The following is a 17640-nucleotide window of genomic DNA, read 5'->3' as shown; positions in this document are numbered from 1 at the left end:
TGTTGATAAGTTAAGGATTAGTAGATAAGGAAGATGTACCTATACGTTCAAAACCAGAAACTTGATTTTTTAATACACTGTGACAAAAATAAAATTTTGTGTTTTAGTTTTATCTTTTTGGTATTAAATAATTTATTAATTTTGGTAATTATAATTTAATTAATTTATTCTTAATTTGATCGTACTTTTAGAGAATTAATAATACATCTAAAAGACAATGAATTGTTTTGATTACTATCGAAGTCCTTTAATATTTCAATTAAAAGCAGTATAAATGCAGCATACTTAATTAGGTGAAACGCTACTATATAAAGTCAAAATTAGCTGTAATCTAGAATGTTGATTTAATCCGCCCAGAACGTAAATAAAAACATTTTAATTTCGTCAAAATCGGAACAGGGAAAATCAACACCGGGTGACAACGGAGCATCGCGAATCACTGCTAATAAAACATTATTATTGGGCGGAAAAATATTTGTTAATTAACGCGTTGCGGCGTAGGGCCTGTAAATCACGCGACCTAGACGCATAAACATGGCACTTGCTCCCGCGGGATTATTATTATTATATTATAAAGCCCGAAATTTATAATATTAATCAAGCGAATAAATATTTTTGTGATTTTCATCAACAGAGAAAACCGCACATAGAATGAAATACGTTTGCGGTCTGTCGTTTAGTTACGTTCTACAACCTCTGTTTGCATTGCGTTTTTTTTTTCACGAAGAATCCATCGGAAAGTCATTACGTTATAAATTATGATTGTTACTTAAATATTCGTATTAATTTTAGGCATTTTATGGATGCAATATATCACGGCAATTTCTCCAATTCTTTGTTGACCCACATAAAGTATATTTTTATTTTAATATATACAGGGTGATTGGCGAGCCGTATATTAAAAACGGAACATAGCATTTTTATGCAAATTTGCCAACAGATAATGCTCTGTCGGTTTAAAAAATGGCAACACCTTTGATATTTTAAATAGAACACTCTATATATTATGATTCCCTGTTTCGTTTTGAGTCTTTTTTATTCAGTCCCTATACCTAACTCTAGCGGCTTGCGAGAACAATTTTGAGCCCCAGGGATAACTAATATTTTATTGCTTAGGCATTTAACTTCCGGGAAAGCTCTAATTATAAACATCACTTTAAGAGAACATTTTAATTAACTTCCTATAGAGCAATTTATTTACAGCATTATACAGGGTCGTCGAAATCGTCGGTCGTCTTTCGTTTATACGAAAAGTCCATTTTTTTAAGTGGAACACCCTATATTTTATTTGATATTCTAATGGGCAGTTAAAATACCTTTAATTTATTATAGCATATTCCTATATCTAAGTCTTTTAGTTAGTTTTAGAAATAAATAGTTATTTTCGTGAAATTTGATAATTTTAAACATTTATATTTTATAAATTACCTAGTTAGTTATGAAAATGTCACAATGGTTTTATAAATGACTGTAAAAGTTTTAGTTATAGTATAACCATTATGTTTTATAATACACTAAATTAAAAAAGAAGGATTATTAACATTAGGACATTATTATTAACTACTTAAATGAATTTTTGATGGGACTATTTATTTTCCATGCACAATGTGCAATAACATGGCAAGAACATGTAGAAAACACATTGTATCTAGATTTACAACCAATGGATTAAAAAATTACACTTAATAATCAAATGATCAAAAAATCATTATTGATCAAAAACTTACAAAAGCTTATTTGCACTATAAAATACTTCATTACTTACTCGTATACGTAAAAGGAAAAAGTATTGTTATAGGAAATTTTCGAAATGGCTACATTATTCCCTAAACATTTATAAAATCGTTTCCTGGGGGATATATTCATCGCTCCTGTAATTTTGCTTCCATCTAACTCTTTAAAAGAGGTAATAATTCGCTGACGTAGCGTTTTCCTTTATATTACCTTAGAAATAAAAATCAAGGGGTGTTAGATCTGGCGATCTCGCTGGCCAATCCCATGGTCCCTTATGCCTCATTCCTGTTACATTATCTGCACAGTGAGGTGAGGCTCTGTCAAGTTAAAATCAACAAGTACGAAAATCTTGCAATAACAGATTTTTAATAAAATTACTCTTAAAATTTGACAGCATTTAATGGTTCATCATAAGTTTCAAATTTAACTTGTTTATCTTTTAAAACGCAAAATATATTGAAGCTTAATATTTCTTGAAAGAAACAGAACATCTTTTTGACCGTTCCTAATTATGGCCGCAATTTTTAAATCATCAATCAATCTCATATGTAATCCTCTTATGAAGACACATCTTGCCTTAAAATTATGTACTTGCACAGGCACTATTTAAGCGTGGATATTAATAAACTTTTATGTGATTTGTTGATGCTTTCACTTTCAGGCTCTTAATTATTATTATTATTATTATTATTATTATTATTATTATTATTATTATTATTATTATTATTAATAGTATTATTATTATTATAATTTAATCAGATAGGGTAAAAGCCGAATAGTTGCCTCGGACGGATACAGGCTCCGGTTTTTAATGCACCATGTTAAGAGTGTAAGTTAAGGCCTCAGTAGATTTTAGTCAACTTTTATTTTTTTTTGCATTTTGTTTTAAACAATAAAGATTATTTATTTTTCAAATAATAAGGGCAGATAAGAATTTACTGTCACTCTTAACTTGTAAATAAAATAAATTTCTATTTACCTATTTTATATATTTAATCTAGATGAGCAAAATGTCATGAAAACCAGGCATGGTGCCACGGAACATCAACTGAACAGAAGATGCAGCTTAGCACTTACCTTGGAAGAAATGAGACACAAACAAGAGATATCAATGAAATTTTTAAACTATATGGAATATCCTCTCGAACTTTAAGAAGATGTTACGAAAACGGTAACCAGGAACTACTAACTGAAAGTATATTCTTGATTTAAAGGTGTATATCTAGCAGTATAAATACGCAATTTCTTTCTACATACCTTCTTATCTCAAATAGGTAAATAATTATATTTTTTGTCACTTTTAGGAAAATATCAAAATACTGGTAGCTCATATATTGAAGCGCGGAGACGCCAGTTTTCCTCCTGATATTATTGTGTTTTGCCAATGAGCTTATCAGCTTGCCAAAAAGTTATAATAATAATAATAATAATAATAATAATAATAATAATAATAATAATAAAGCGCCTTTATTTAGCAAATACATAGTTTTACATAGTTTTGCCTTCGAAGGCGAAGATTAGCCAAAAGCTACTCTTAAACTCTTAACCTTCTTAAACTACACAAAAAAAAAAACAAAATAAACAAACATAAATCAGTAGAAAATAAAACAATATTCATTAACAGAAATAAGAAAATCTTTTGATTTACCTAAATGATTCCTGTAGAAACAGGTTCTTGAAATGTTTTTTAAAAACATACAGGCCATTGCTAAAATCAGGCCTAAAGACGTTCACAAATTTGACTGCGTTGTAAGTGAATGATCGTTCAAAGAGAGCCATTGAGTGATGGGGCATAGTCAGAGTGTTTTGCCTAATAATTCGAGCATGTACATGATTTCTAGGTACAAGTTTCTCAAATAAATATATCGGAGCTTTGGACTTATAAAGGCGATATAATAGGGTGCAGTACAAAAACTTATATAGATAAGGTATTTTTAACCACCCCAAATCATACATGCCTTGGGACACATGATCAAACTTTCCTAGGTCAAAGATAAGTCTACAGCAGGTATTTTGCACACGTTGTAACCGATATTGTGTCTGCTGGTCCAAGCACGGAAAGAAAACTATCAGACAATATTGGATAATTGACATAACAAAAGTTTCGGCAAGTTTTTTCCTAGTATTGAAGTTTAATATTGATTTATTAGCTTAAAGCATACGCAAACGCAAATAGCTCTTTTGAAGAAAAGTACTCTGAATCTAAGAGAGTATTTATCTTTGAGTATTTCGATATTAGGTCGAGTTCAGTGCTTGGAATGTTCATTGTTCATGTTCATTGGAATCAAAGTAGTGAATCAGCTGCGTGTCGTCAGCATATTGGTAAATTTCAGATGTACTGACAATATTAGGCAAGTCTGACGTGTAAATTAAAAAATAAAAGTGGACCAAGTATTGACCCTTGCGGCACTCCTGAAAGTTAATTAGTTAATAAGTTAATTTAGGGATTAAAGCACAACTTTAACAATGAGAGTGAAATGGCTGGACCACAATGGCTCAAAAGCTTTCTTGAAAGAAATTTTGAAATAGCTTTGAGACAAGCCGAGGGTTTGTCAAATGAAAGAGCGAAGGGTCTCAACAGAAGAAAAGTTGCAAACTTTCGAACTCTTAACAACTGTTTTAATTGAGAATAATTTGCTGGATAAGCCAGATAGAATATTTACCATGGATGAAACCGGTGTCCAACTCAATAATAAAATTGGTAATAAGCTAAGAAAGGTGCTAAAGCAGTTACTTCCAATGAAAATGGAGAAACAATTACTGTTGTTGCTTGTTGCAACGCTATTGGCAATTGTCTCCCACCTTCTGAATATCAAAGGTGTAAATAAGAAACCAGAATTCGAAGAAGGACTTCCGCCTGGTTCTCAAGTTTACATGCATGCAAAAGAAATATATTACCTCACATTATCTCATATATTACCTCGACATATATTACCTCAGATGTTTTTTATAAACACGCAAACCGCCAGGAAAGGTATTACTGATTTTGGATGGTCATTCATCCCACGCAAGTGCTGACTACTTCAGCTTTGCAACCATGAGATTTATCAGTAGTTGGACCATGAATTAAAAAATATTATAATGCTGAGACAAGACCTTTTATGCGCACCAATCCAGAAAAAAAAATGAATCGGTACAACTCGGGTCAGCTAATATCTAAGGCGTGGATTCGAGCAGCTGTGCTATAAGAGGTTTTCGTGGTTAAATGCTCTATCTAACGCTGAATTTAGTATATCAGATCTTGCGTCGGGGAGAATTGGGTAGGAACAAGAATCTAACCCTCTAAATGATCTGGTATCAGATGTTTCTGGAGTGTCTGCATTGCAGAAGCGCTCACAAGATTCTGAGCAAGGTTTTACGTCAAATAAAAGAGACCAAGTGTCATCCCTAAGCAAACAAGTACTATAGGTATTTATATCGTATCGGAATCCGAGCTTAATCAAAGTTTACATCATCAAAATGGACTGCTTCTATCAGGACATCAAGTTCCAAATAATGCTGATAATCTGGAAATTAGCGTACATATGTCTGAGCGGATTAACCTGAACCAAAATTGTTGGTTCCATTCAAGCTTAAATTTGTCTCAAGAATTGTTTAGATTTAGGAGATTGCGACATTGAAGATTAGATTTTTGTACTGAGCTATAATTGCTATTGATGTTATCTTTAAATGAATTCCAAAAACAAAATCTTAAAAAAGAAAGACCCTGTGAATGTTTACCTCAAGCACGATCTAAATAATCTGCAGAAATTTTAAACTTCAACGATTAATTTGTCCAGAAGAAGAATAAAGCGAAGAAAATACAGAAATCAAATAAAATTACGACAAAACAAAAAAACTAACAGTGAAATTGATTCTGATAGCACAGATATTATGAAACTGGTCAAATTAATAAAACATTAAGGAAGAGAAGATTTCAAATTTACAGTTCTGACAATAGTGGAAAAGAAGAAAATATCCTAAGTTTAAAAACGATTTAAAGTAAAGCAACTGAAGAAGTACGAAAAATCGATAAGAAACACTCGAAAGATATTAAAAGTCAAAAACGCTAATTTAATAGTACAAGTGATAGTGTTAAAATTATTTATTAAATTATTTAATTTAAACTTAATAAAAGATCTCAGTAAATTATAAAAGATTGTTAAATAAATAATAAAGATTACTTTAATTGATCTAAATTTCTTTTTATCCAAAATAAAACCAAAATTATCATTCCCACGCGAGGCAAGTATGCTCCAAAGCATTTTTCACGCTAGTCTACTATCTGTAGATGTATACATTTCTTAGATCTGTCGTAGTTCTGTAGCTAGTAATATGTCAACGTATCTTTAATCTTCTGTCATTATTGTCAATGTCAGTCTTGTCATTTATAGACGTCTTTTTTTTTGGTTAGCTCTACCATGTGTTTCTATATCTTTAACACATATGTATAAATTATATATTAAAGAAAATCTTCTAAAATCGACCATTGGATTTTATTAGTGATAATAGGCAACTATCTCTTTTTTGAGAGCTCAAATAAAACAGTATTTATTCAAAACCCTTGTCAATTGTATGTATATAAAAGATAACAGACGTATGTTTTAAGATACATATACTGAATAATTTTCAGCAAGATCATAATTTTTAAAAATAAAGCTTTTTCGGAAAGTGGGTCAACCATCGAGCTTTTGCCTTAAATGAAATGTAACTACAAACCAAAATGTAACCGGAAAACAAAACTGGGAAAACACACGTTTTACATGCCGTATAGAAACAGAGGGAACCACATCCACAGATAAAGGAAATAAACCGGAAATAGGAAAGGTATTGTCCAGAATTTGCAACTAATAAATAGAGCAATAATAGATACATGTCCGGGTCCCCTCCTCCCCTCACCGTCAAACCGCCATTCCGCCTCTAGTGGCTCTTAGTGCGAGCGGAAGCCATCATATGGCAGTCGCGCGATCATTTCCGGTGTTGGCCATTTCCGCCACTGGCCATTACCATCTATTACTGAATTATTTGTAGAATTTTGTCCTCGCACGTCCGCCACTGTACTTGATGAACAGACAAATCTGTTAATGATTTGTCGGTAATTAGGATGTACGGGATTGTGCGTGTGTCCCTTCGGTATCATTATGGGAAATGGGTTTTGTATGTCTCTGCTCGGCTAGCTTACAATCCGTTAATGAGAAGCATACGTTTTACCGAAATGAGCAATATAACTATGTAGTAGTTAGTCGACTTAATCGCTTTGAAAATAGTATGGAATATTTCAATATACTTCTGAGTAATTATTATCTCTTCTGATCAATAAATTATTCTAAGTCGAGTTCTTCAGATGCAAGGGTGTCCTAGAATATGCAGACTTCTAGAATCGAACCAAAAATACTAAATTACTTTTCCAACTAATATTATTTTTTGTTCAATCAAAAACATGAAATCCTGGATGTCTCTCTAATGATTTAAAAATGTAGCTAATGAATTTAAATTATTTTTATTTATAGAGAGATTGGAAAGTATGTTCAAATTGAGGTTTTGGGATCTTTTACTACAGAGCTACTTACAGACAGTAGCAGAACAGGCAGAAGAAAAAGGGCATTCAAAATGCATAAAACCCATACAAAATGCAGAGATATGTGATTTCATGAGTCCTTAGATCAACGCCATCCCTAATATTCTATAAAATAGCTGCTTTAGCGATATCTGCTAATTTTTTCTAAATGGAAATATTTATAAAGAAAATTAATGATATTGGAGTGATGAAAACCCGCATATTTTTCGAGACTGACATACCCAATATCACCAAAAATTTAATGTTTGGCCTCGTACTATTGGAAATGCCATTATTGGTCATTTATTTATTTAAGAAAACTTGAGAGATGATCTCTACTAATATGCTTGAAGAGACTATTGATCCTTTTATTATTTATAAACTAGATTCTAAAATTGATACAGATGGATAATTCAATTTTACAGGACTTGATAAAATTCTAGTAGGACGGTGCTTAACCTCATTATTTTCTTCGGGTACGGCAGTGATTGAACCAGATTTGGGACAAATTGGTTGGCAGAAGGGGACTAATTATTGAATGGTCTCCCAGATCACCGGATTTAGCACCCCGATTTATTTTTTTGAAAACATCATTTCTGTTATTCAACGATTTTAAACATGTAACCCACTCTTCTTATTATTTGTGTTATAAGGAGACCCAAATAGAATAGCTTTTATGCAAACACTAGTCTAAAAACCAACATCTCATTACAAGCAAGTTTAATTGTTTCTATACCTTTCAAATGCGATTATTCGGAAACCTTTGAACAATATGTAACAAAGTTGGATACTACTGAAAAGAGAATTGAATGCCTTTTAAAACGGTGTAATACTTGATTCCCCTTTCCATTTTTCTACGGTAAGGACATCTCCTAAGTAAGAAGAAGGCTAACAATATTCACTTCATGTGTCCTTCTTACAAATAAAATTGACGTGTTTTTATAACTGCAAAAAATAGATTAAGGGTAGAAAGTTTTCAAATTGGTACCTTGTCTAAGCGTTATAATATCAAAGTAAAAGTTAAGTAGTACGAACACGAATCAGATCCAGTAGTGGACAGCCCAGACTTAACACTTATGTAGAATAAGAAAGTATATACCAACAGATAAATAACGATCATTAAACCCGAGCTGGTACTGAAAAATAAGAAAAAAAATATCGTTATAATAGACGTCTTTGAAACAGACGATTTTGAAAGTGGAACGTGTACACTGAATTCATCAATATTTATAGCAAAAACTACAACATATGGAGACTACCAAGACGAGAAGTTGGCAGAGGACTGCTGCACACAAAGCCTACATAATAATCAAGCCATGAAATTGAGGCAGATATCCCTTGAATTCTGTTGACACAAAATCTGTTGACCATCAAAAATTATAGTAAGAAAAAGAAAGAACCAAAATGCCTTACTGGTCTTACTACCTCACTGTTATCTCTATGTTTCTTTTCCTTTAGAAAAACTGTCGGAATAAAGTATTTTAAATCACTTTAATATAATTCCTGACATTAAAGTGACTTAATAACAGGTTTTGTTTAACTGCTGAGTAAATATTTAAGGGAGCTTAACCTTGAATCATCTTGCGGCATTCTCTTTGCTCTCCTATATTAGGTATCACCGTTCTTTCCTTTTAAATGAGGTCAATATTTACCATCTTAACTTTTTTTTAGACGTACACTAACAAGCTGAGAGTGACACCTTTATAAATATATAGTATCCACCCATTTTTTTGACAATATTGAATGAACAATTCTGCTAATGTTGTAATTTTATGTTTAGAGATATTTATTCCGAGACAGATCAACTTACTTCCAATAATCAAGTTATTACTTACAGATCATGGACATTCGTACTCTTTAAGCTCTCTAAGTATGAAAGGATCTTTCCCTGTTGACACTTTTGGTCATTTTGGACAGTTGGTGAAAAAAAGTCGACCATCGCCAAGCAGTAGCAATGGATCTCAATGCTCTTTCAAACACGAAACATCTGGTAAGTTTCAAGAAAATTTTACAATCATCATCAACATATTAAAAAAAAAGTAGCATGCATATTTAAAATCAAAGAGTACCTATACAAATAACAGTTTGTTAAAAATTGTGGTCGGTAGTAGAACGAATATAAGGCCTGATTGCAAACCATTGAAGCAGCAAATGTATCTTACATTACACCAAGCCGTAACGGATAGGTAGGCCTGCTGATGGATCGGATTTCGGTTGCAAAGAATTTACACGCCACCGATTCCTTAATTAATATAAGATGCGATTGATTTTATGTTTCATTCCTGTCAGTATGTGACTGTAAAATTGTAACCGGTGACGCTAATTTATTGCTGATTGCAATAAAAATGAATATTTTATAAGTCTTGTGTGAAAATATTTTTTAAGAAAATGTAGAATGACCTTTAATAGCTTAGATATGGTTTTTAGTTAAGGCACTTTATAGCTTAAAATGTGTCATTACTTTATTATTAACTAGCATTGATAATATCGATACTAAATATACACAGTGCAAATATTTTGATTTTATTATTACTTTATTTGGATTAATTTGATAACTAGTTTTTTTCGTTTTGTTGATAGATACCGTAGAAGATAATACGTTGTTATGGTTTCTTTAGGTCTGAGTTTTTAGCTCTCGATGCACAAAAATTATGAATTGAGTTATTTACACACGTATACACTAAACAGGCTGTCTTAATACTACTAGAAACATTTATTTGGACTGTATTTATTTATTTCGATTTAAAAGTCGCGCCAATATTCAGACTTGAACTTCAACTGGCCTCCTAGCGGCAAGCGTTATAAATAAGCTAGACTTTACACGGGTCTCCAGAGATGCCGCTGCTTGCACCACATTGAGAAAAACAGTATTAATAAATAATGTCTTGTTATAATTTGTATGTCTCTATTGTACTACAATCTAATAACGTATGCAACTACTCGTGGAAACAATAATTCATTATTTTTAAAAAAAGTTTAGTAAAAAATAACCAAGACATTACCACAAATTTAGATGTGGCATTCTGTCTCCAGCAACTAAGCTTGTTAGTACATCCTTCTAAAAATTAAACTGGTTAGTTAGGAAAGCTAAAATCTTTGTTATATTACCAACACACCTAATTTTTTTAATAAAATTTTCTTTATTTTAAATAACCAACAGATTAAGGTACTTAAAGTATAGGGAAGGTCTAAAAAAGCTACTAAAGTCTTAGTTGTTTAACTAAAGAAACCCTTGTACTAATTAAAAACTGCTCATATAACTAATTTTTTTTGACCTATTCCCTATGCTATTCATACTCTTTGGCTGTTATTACTAATATTTTAGTTATAGCAACCTTCTTTTTCTCAGTGCCTTAAGATGATTGGGTGCTAAAAAACAATAAGTGTGTTTTAATAAGAACGCAAGATTTGAATTGCGCGCCATGTTTGACAGTCATATTGTCACATGATTATGACGTGACAGATCGAAAGTTGACAGATGGGAGTTAGTAAACAAGGAACTTAAGACAACGAGTCTTGATCGTCAAAAATTATTGTCAAAATGGTGAAAGTTTTAATTGCCACTATTCTTAATAGACCAGGCGAATTAGACTTTAACAGTGCACAAATTGCTATCCTAAACTGACTGTTGGAGTTGGTAGAGGGGTTCATAACGAGTGAAAAAAACGAAAATCCAACAATGGGGTAGTTGTTGGTTGTTAAAGGGGTGGAAAAATATTCTTTTGCAATTTCCGGCGAAAGTTGACGTCCAATTGAAAAATGTTCAATAGAAAAGTTGTAGATCATAAGAAAATCTATAATTTTTGTAGAGGTCACTTTTAAACATAACCTCAAAATAGCCAAGATAAATGCGAAAAACCGTTTTTTTTTCGTTTTTTTCAATTTTAATTTTTTATTTTCACAAAAATAGTTCAATCTTTGTAAAAATGTGTAAAAATATACCTTTGTAGGTCTTAAATAACCTCAATTTTTTTCAGATCGAAATATTAAAAACTTTCGGAGATATGCGTTTTTTTCGGAAAAAAACGTTTTTTTTTTAAATGAAAATTGTACTTCAGAAAATCATGGTACAGGGTTCATCCGTGGCTCATTTTTTTTTGTTTTCACATGTACTTTCTTATGAAATAAAGAAACTATATACTTCCTTTTTGAAAAAACGTCGATAAATGCAAAAAAAGTCAAAAATGATTTTTATAGCAATAAAATTTTTAGAAATTGTTAATTATTTATTTAAATTAATTAAAAAATCAAAAAGCAGATTACACCATTCGATTCCACGGAAAAAAATACAAAAGAAACTATGTATCATTATTTTACCGGAAACTTAATTGGGCACAGTTGGGCTTTGTACACCGTGTAAATACAATCACATTCTTACGTATTTTCTCGATTTTCATAGAAAATAATTGTTTTTCGAAAAAAATACAAGAACAAAAATTATTTAAAATCAAATTGTCTACAACTTTTGTTAAACATATTTTTCGCAAAAATCATTAGTTTGTCAGTTTTAACAAAAAAACATGCAAAAAAGTCAAAAATCGTTTTTAACATTGTAAATTTTACAGTTATTCTTAATAATTTGTTTGAATTTTTATAAAATTAAAAAAAAAACTAATTACATAATTTAATTTTACAGGAAAAAGTACAAAAGAAAATTTTATTATTTTTATACGAAACTAGATTTTTATTATATGTAGCGTATCACAGCTTACATTATGGAATATTACAAAATTACATCAATCTTTTTCTTTTAGACAAAATCATAATTTCTTGCTCATCATCCGTACTTTCATTGAATTCCGTGCTTCCTTCGTCTTCATACTCTTCTTCAATATCACTGAATTGTTCTTCACAATCTGGATCCAAATTAATACTTGGCTGCTCTAATTCATAGGAAATATCCTCTGAATCACTTAGATCTTCCACAATTTTTTCAGTGTTACAACAACTATCTGAATTCTGACATTTTACACATAATACCGTGCATTTTAATCCGTGTTTGCGGCATCCGCATCTATTTGTTGAGCAGCTTGTTTTACAATTATACGAGATTTTTTTTCAACAGCTCTTCAGGTATGACTGCGATGTCAGTGAAGCGAGGCACGAGTATTTTAGAAGTACCACCAACTACTTCCTTCCAGCCCCATTTGGTAGCGCTTAATTCATGTCCCAGCCACGTTTGCAGTTGATAATACGTTCTAAAACAATGCTGGCTAGCTGCTCCAACAGTTGGAGGTAACTTTTTCAATTGAAACGTAGATTTTGCAGTCAATACCTGGTACCGCTGAAATCGCAAATCATCCAGAGATGAGGTTGATTTAGTTGAATTATAAATAGATGCCATCAGTAAACAGCCATTTCGAGCAATAAGCTTTGGATCAGAATTCTGTTCATAAAAAGGCTGTACTAGTTCAGCTAAATTTGTATTTTTCATGAGCGACTCGACTGTTTTCTTCTTTCCTTTTCCAGCAAACGCAGACGTTGAATCGCAACCGGTGAAACAGTGTAAGAATGCAACAATTGAACGGTAATTTGAGAAGTTGAAAATATTTGATGAATATAAGCAGTCACTTACATTTTGTGATCCTGCTTTTAAAAAATAAACTGCAAGATTTTTGACATTTAATTGATGTAATAAAACTAATAACTCAATATCTTGACCAATAATAATGACAGTTTTTTTATTAATTTTTGCCATTTCTATTGCTGTGTGAACGATTAAAACATCCGCGTCTTCTCTAGCTTGTTTGATCGAATATCCTTCAAATCGAAAGGCTGCAGACAACCTCTTTATTAATTCAACTTTATTTTTGTCAATCGACAAAAACTTGTCTTGTGCAATTGTTATTTTAGTTTGTGGTTCAATATGAAAAGAAGGATAACTCGACGTATTTTTTCGTCGTAAACGTTCAATAGTTTTTATCGCACATGCAGCTGAGTTTTCATCGTCACTATCTGGATATCCATCAAACACAATACACGTATTGTTTGCATAATTTTTGCGTACAAAAGACATATATTTTTCAACGATGACCTCAACAGTATCATTCTTCTGCCACACAACTTTGTGTAAAAGAAATCCACCGTCGATAACATACAATGCATTATCTGTATTTGCTAAAGCTTCGATGTTGGTGAAATGATCAAACATTTGCGATTTGACATTTTTCCGAAGGCCGTTTTCTGTAAACAGTGAAAGTGGAAATGGAGCAAGTTCAAACTTTAAATAATTTCTCATATCAGCTGTACTATTGATATTGACACATAAACGTTGAAATAAAATCAGCGGATTTATTGGGATAATCTCGTCATTCACTTTGATTGCAGACTGAATGTTTTTCAGCGACAAAACTCTGTTTTTTCTCGTAAATGCTACTTGTTCAAAATTATTTCCTACTATTGATTCAACAGATTTCATACCTATCTCGTACGCATGGTGACAGTTTATTGAATCAGTTCCAATAACTCCAGAATCTATCGACATGATTTTCGGTGTTTCTGGAAATTGATAAAATCTGTTAAAAAATTCTAATAGTTTTTGTAGATCTTCAGCGTCTCTTTTGATCCTAGCTTCTGTACAATCTACATGTTGCTCAGACGTGTAAAAGGAAATACTACAAAAGTTGTAGACAATTTGATTTTAAATAATTTTTGTCTCTTGTATTTTTTTCGAAAAACAATTATTTTCTATGAAAATCGAGGAAATACGTAAGAATGTGATTGTATTTACACGGTGTACAAAGCCCAACTGTGCCCAATTAAGTTTCCGGTAAAATAATGATACATAGTTTCTTTTGTATTTTTTTCCGTAGAATCGAATGGTGTTATCTGTTTTTTGATTTTTTAACTAATTTAAATAAATGATTAACAATTTCTAAAAATTTTATTGCTGTAAAAATCATTTTTGACTTTTTTTGCATTTTTCGACGTTTTTTCAAATGGGAAGTATATAGTTTCTTTATTTCATAAGAAAGTACATGTGAAAACAAAAAAAATGAGCCCCGGATGAACCCCCATGATTTTCTGAAGTACAATTTTCATTTAAAAAAAAAACGGTTTTTTCCGAAGAAAACGCATATCTCTGAAAGTTTTTAATATTTTGATCTGAAAAAAATTGAGGTTATTTAAGACCTACAAAGGTATATTTTCACAAATTTTTACAAAGATTGAACTATTTTTGTGAAAATAAAAAATTAAAATTGAAAAAACGAAAAAAAAACGGTTTTTCGCATTTAACTTGGCTATTTTGAGGTTATGTGGAAAAGTGACCTCTACAAAAATTAGATTTTCTTATGACCTACAACTTTTCTATTGAACATTTTTCAATTGGACGTCAACTTTCGCCGGAAATTGCAAAAGAATATTTTTCCACCCCTTTTCACCCCATTGTTGGATTTTCGTTTTTTTCACTCATTATGAACCCCTCTACCAACTCCAACGGTCAGTTTCCGGATAGCAATTTGTGCATTTTTTGATTAAATTTGAGCTAATTCGCCTGGTCTAAAGTCCAATGTTCGGATTTAGACTTATAGAATTAAAACTGAAATATTTTACTCCTTCTGAAACAGTAAGAACGTGTATATTTAGTTGTGCCTTCAGTTCTAGCCATATATCTTAACTATGGGTACCAATGAAAGGCTGATATTTATATGCTTTACTCAGTAAAACTAGTGGGTTATCGTACAAAACAACTAGTTACTTAATATGCGAACAAATACTACAAGGATATATAACAACCCAAGTTAAAAACTCATTAATAGTTACGTGTCGCGATTAAAAATAAATCGGTTAGATTGAAAGTACTTTTTTTATTGTCTAAAGTTGCTAGTTAATAGCAAATTTTAAACTGCCATGATTTCACATTGATTGCGTTTTCTTTTAAATGTGGAAGTTAATTGATTAACCTATACTTAAGTGCAATTATTGATTGCTTTCGCCAAAATATTGTTAATAATTCATAAAATGCCTGACGCCTATCTACAATAATTCTGTAATTCAAAATTAGTACCTTTAATTTATGATACTTATCAAGCTCAAACTAAAGTAAACCCAAAGTATGAATTACTTCCTATTCAGAAAGTTATTTTACAGTTAAAATTATTGTTCCAAATGGCAAATAATACAAAAAGCTGATAAAATTGCAAACCATCTTTCCCGGTAAATAATTGCAATATTATCGCAATAAAAAAAAAGAGAAAGATAAATACAATTCAAGTAAAATTAGACACTGTGACGACCGACCCACTGAACAAATTATTTATTAAAATTAAATGTACCGTAAAACTACACAATAAAATTTTTCTATTAGCACAGATAATAAAGAAAATATTATAATACGATCTTGTAATGATTTTATAATAAAGTTTCTTATTTGCAGAAAAATAATTTAAAAAGTGCACTTTTTGGTGCTTGACTGATTGTGCATAAAATTTAGCTTATTTTTTTTTAAAGATAAAAATTTCTTGATATGCTTTAATAATTTCTCCATATTTGTCGTACAAAGACGTAGATTTTCAGAAATAGTATAGCACCCTCTTGTAGTGGGATCCAGTTAGAGTTTTCTAAAATAATATTGCCTTTTACAACTTAAAATAATTTAAACGGTTTCTAGCAAAAGTAAGTGTAGTAAAGAATAAAGCTACACTGCAAGTAGTAGTAAACTCAGGCAATGATAGTTTTAGTAAGAAAACCCTCTGGTAGTAGTAAATTAGTTTATGAAAGCAATCCCATGGTGTAAAGGTGTCAAAAAAATATATGATAAACTTTTAATTTACCCAAATCTATTATGTGCATCCATCAGATTATTTAAGACAGGTGGGAATATTAAATATTTATTTCCAATGGAATATTACAATCACTGGCTCACTATACAGCAATTTAATGTGCAAAATTTTCCTAATAAACGGCAAAACCAAAAGTAAAAAACCGTCGATAAATTCGACGCATGTAATTTCAGATTATTTATAGTTCGGCCTTTTCTTGTATAAAGTTAATGATTCTTCTTAGGCTACCTTTCATCGCCTTGACCGTCATCATCAATGAATTAACATGGACCCTCTTTGCTGACGTTCACGAACTGAGTAGCTTCACGCCCGATTAATCTTTAAAATCTTCAAAGATGAATGAGAATAAAAATAAGAAGTAGAAAACAGTAAATTAACTACTGACGTAAATTAAGAATGTCCAGACAAAAAAACTTCTACTTACACCATACTTCTTTGCCTCTATTCTAATTTACATCGTAAAATGCAACAGGCTTTCTCGCATGTTTACGTCTTATATTTTATTTAAGGCTTTTTTAATTATTTATTTTAGGGATTTCGTTTTTTTTATAAGTAAGCATTAAGCTGACAGTCATTATTCCATCATTTTAAATGTAAATTACTATAATTAAAAATTATTGAGGTGTACACAGGATATGTATATTTTTTGTACTGCATATGATTAATTTATCATTACCTACATCAGAATATAAATAATATTGGACACAAATAATATTGATTTTATGTACGGCGGGGTATTAAGGAATAATCATGGGAAAAAAATCGGTTCATAGTTTTTAAATTTCTTCCTCTTCTACTAGAGAGCGTAATTGTTATAGTATGATGATTTTACACCTTCTAAATCTTACTTTATTACATTGATACAAAGTTTATCAATGAACGTATACAGAAAAAAATAGTCTCATGTAACAAAGAAAGTTCGAGAGTTAAAAGCAAAAAAATCGCAACCTTATAGTGAAATATGATTTTATATAATATTAAGTTTGAAATATTCAGAAAATATATTGTGTGTATGTGCTATATTGTAAGTGTTTGTTGGTTATGAATTTTTACCAAACCCCATTGCTTCACAAATCAATAGGGTGTATACAGGTTGGGGAATTGAAGATCGTTCAGAACTCTCCTTTCTTTGCCAACAACTGGCTTAAATTTTAATTCATAAAATTTCTCCAAACACTAATTTTAACAAATAATTTCCTAATATGTTTCACTTGCTACTATTTCTCAATCGATATCATCGACACGCAAACATCAAAACCAATAGAAGGTTAGGTTTTACTCATAAGATGCATGAGAGCACCTATGATCGCAGTCCTATATTGTAGCGTTTTTACCCGTTTCTTAAGTGCAAATTAAAACAATCAAAAAAATAGTCAACTAATTTATTTACAGATTTACACTACGAAACCCAATCACTTACAACTCGAAATATTTATTTGCTAACTGTTTATATCTGATTTAAATCTCGCGCCAATATAGCGCGGCGCGGCTCTTTATATACTCGGCTGACCATTCTGGAAGATTCGCTAATGTTCGAGACTTCGTGCGGTGTGCCACTTGTGTCATTCAGCTGGTTTATTGATGCTT

The 17640-nt window shown here is 31.1% G+C and overlaps 1 protein-coding gene across 2 annotated transcripts in view; it reads left to right on the top strand.

Moving 5' to 3' along the window:
• The window catches only part of LOC126737714 (runt-related transcription factor 3-like), a 97581-nt gene that overhangs the window by 46573 nt on the left and 33368 nt on the right, over positions 1–17640 (top strand). For both annotated transcript variants that reach the window (XM_050442716.1, XM_050442715.1), the window contains exon 4: positions 9108–9260. In XM_050442716.1, coding sequence (XP_050298673.1) covers positions 9108–9260 — 153 coding nt within the window. The remainder of the gene's footprint in view (positions 1–9107; positions 9261–17640) is intronic.

This window comes from Anthonomus grandis, chromosome 6 (assembly GCF_022605725.1).
Source record: "Anthonomus grandis grandis chromosome 6, icAntGran1.3, whole genome shotgun sequence".
Classification (NCBI taxonomy): Eukaryota; Metazoa; Arthropoda; class Insecta; order Coleoptera; family Curculionidae; genus Anthonomus; species Anthonomus grandis.
The sequence above is the reverse complement of the archived record's forward strand: the minus strand, read 5'-3'. Positions and strand labels throughout refer to the sequence as shown.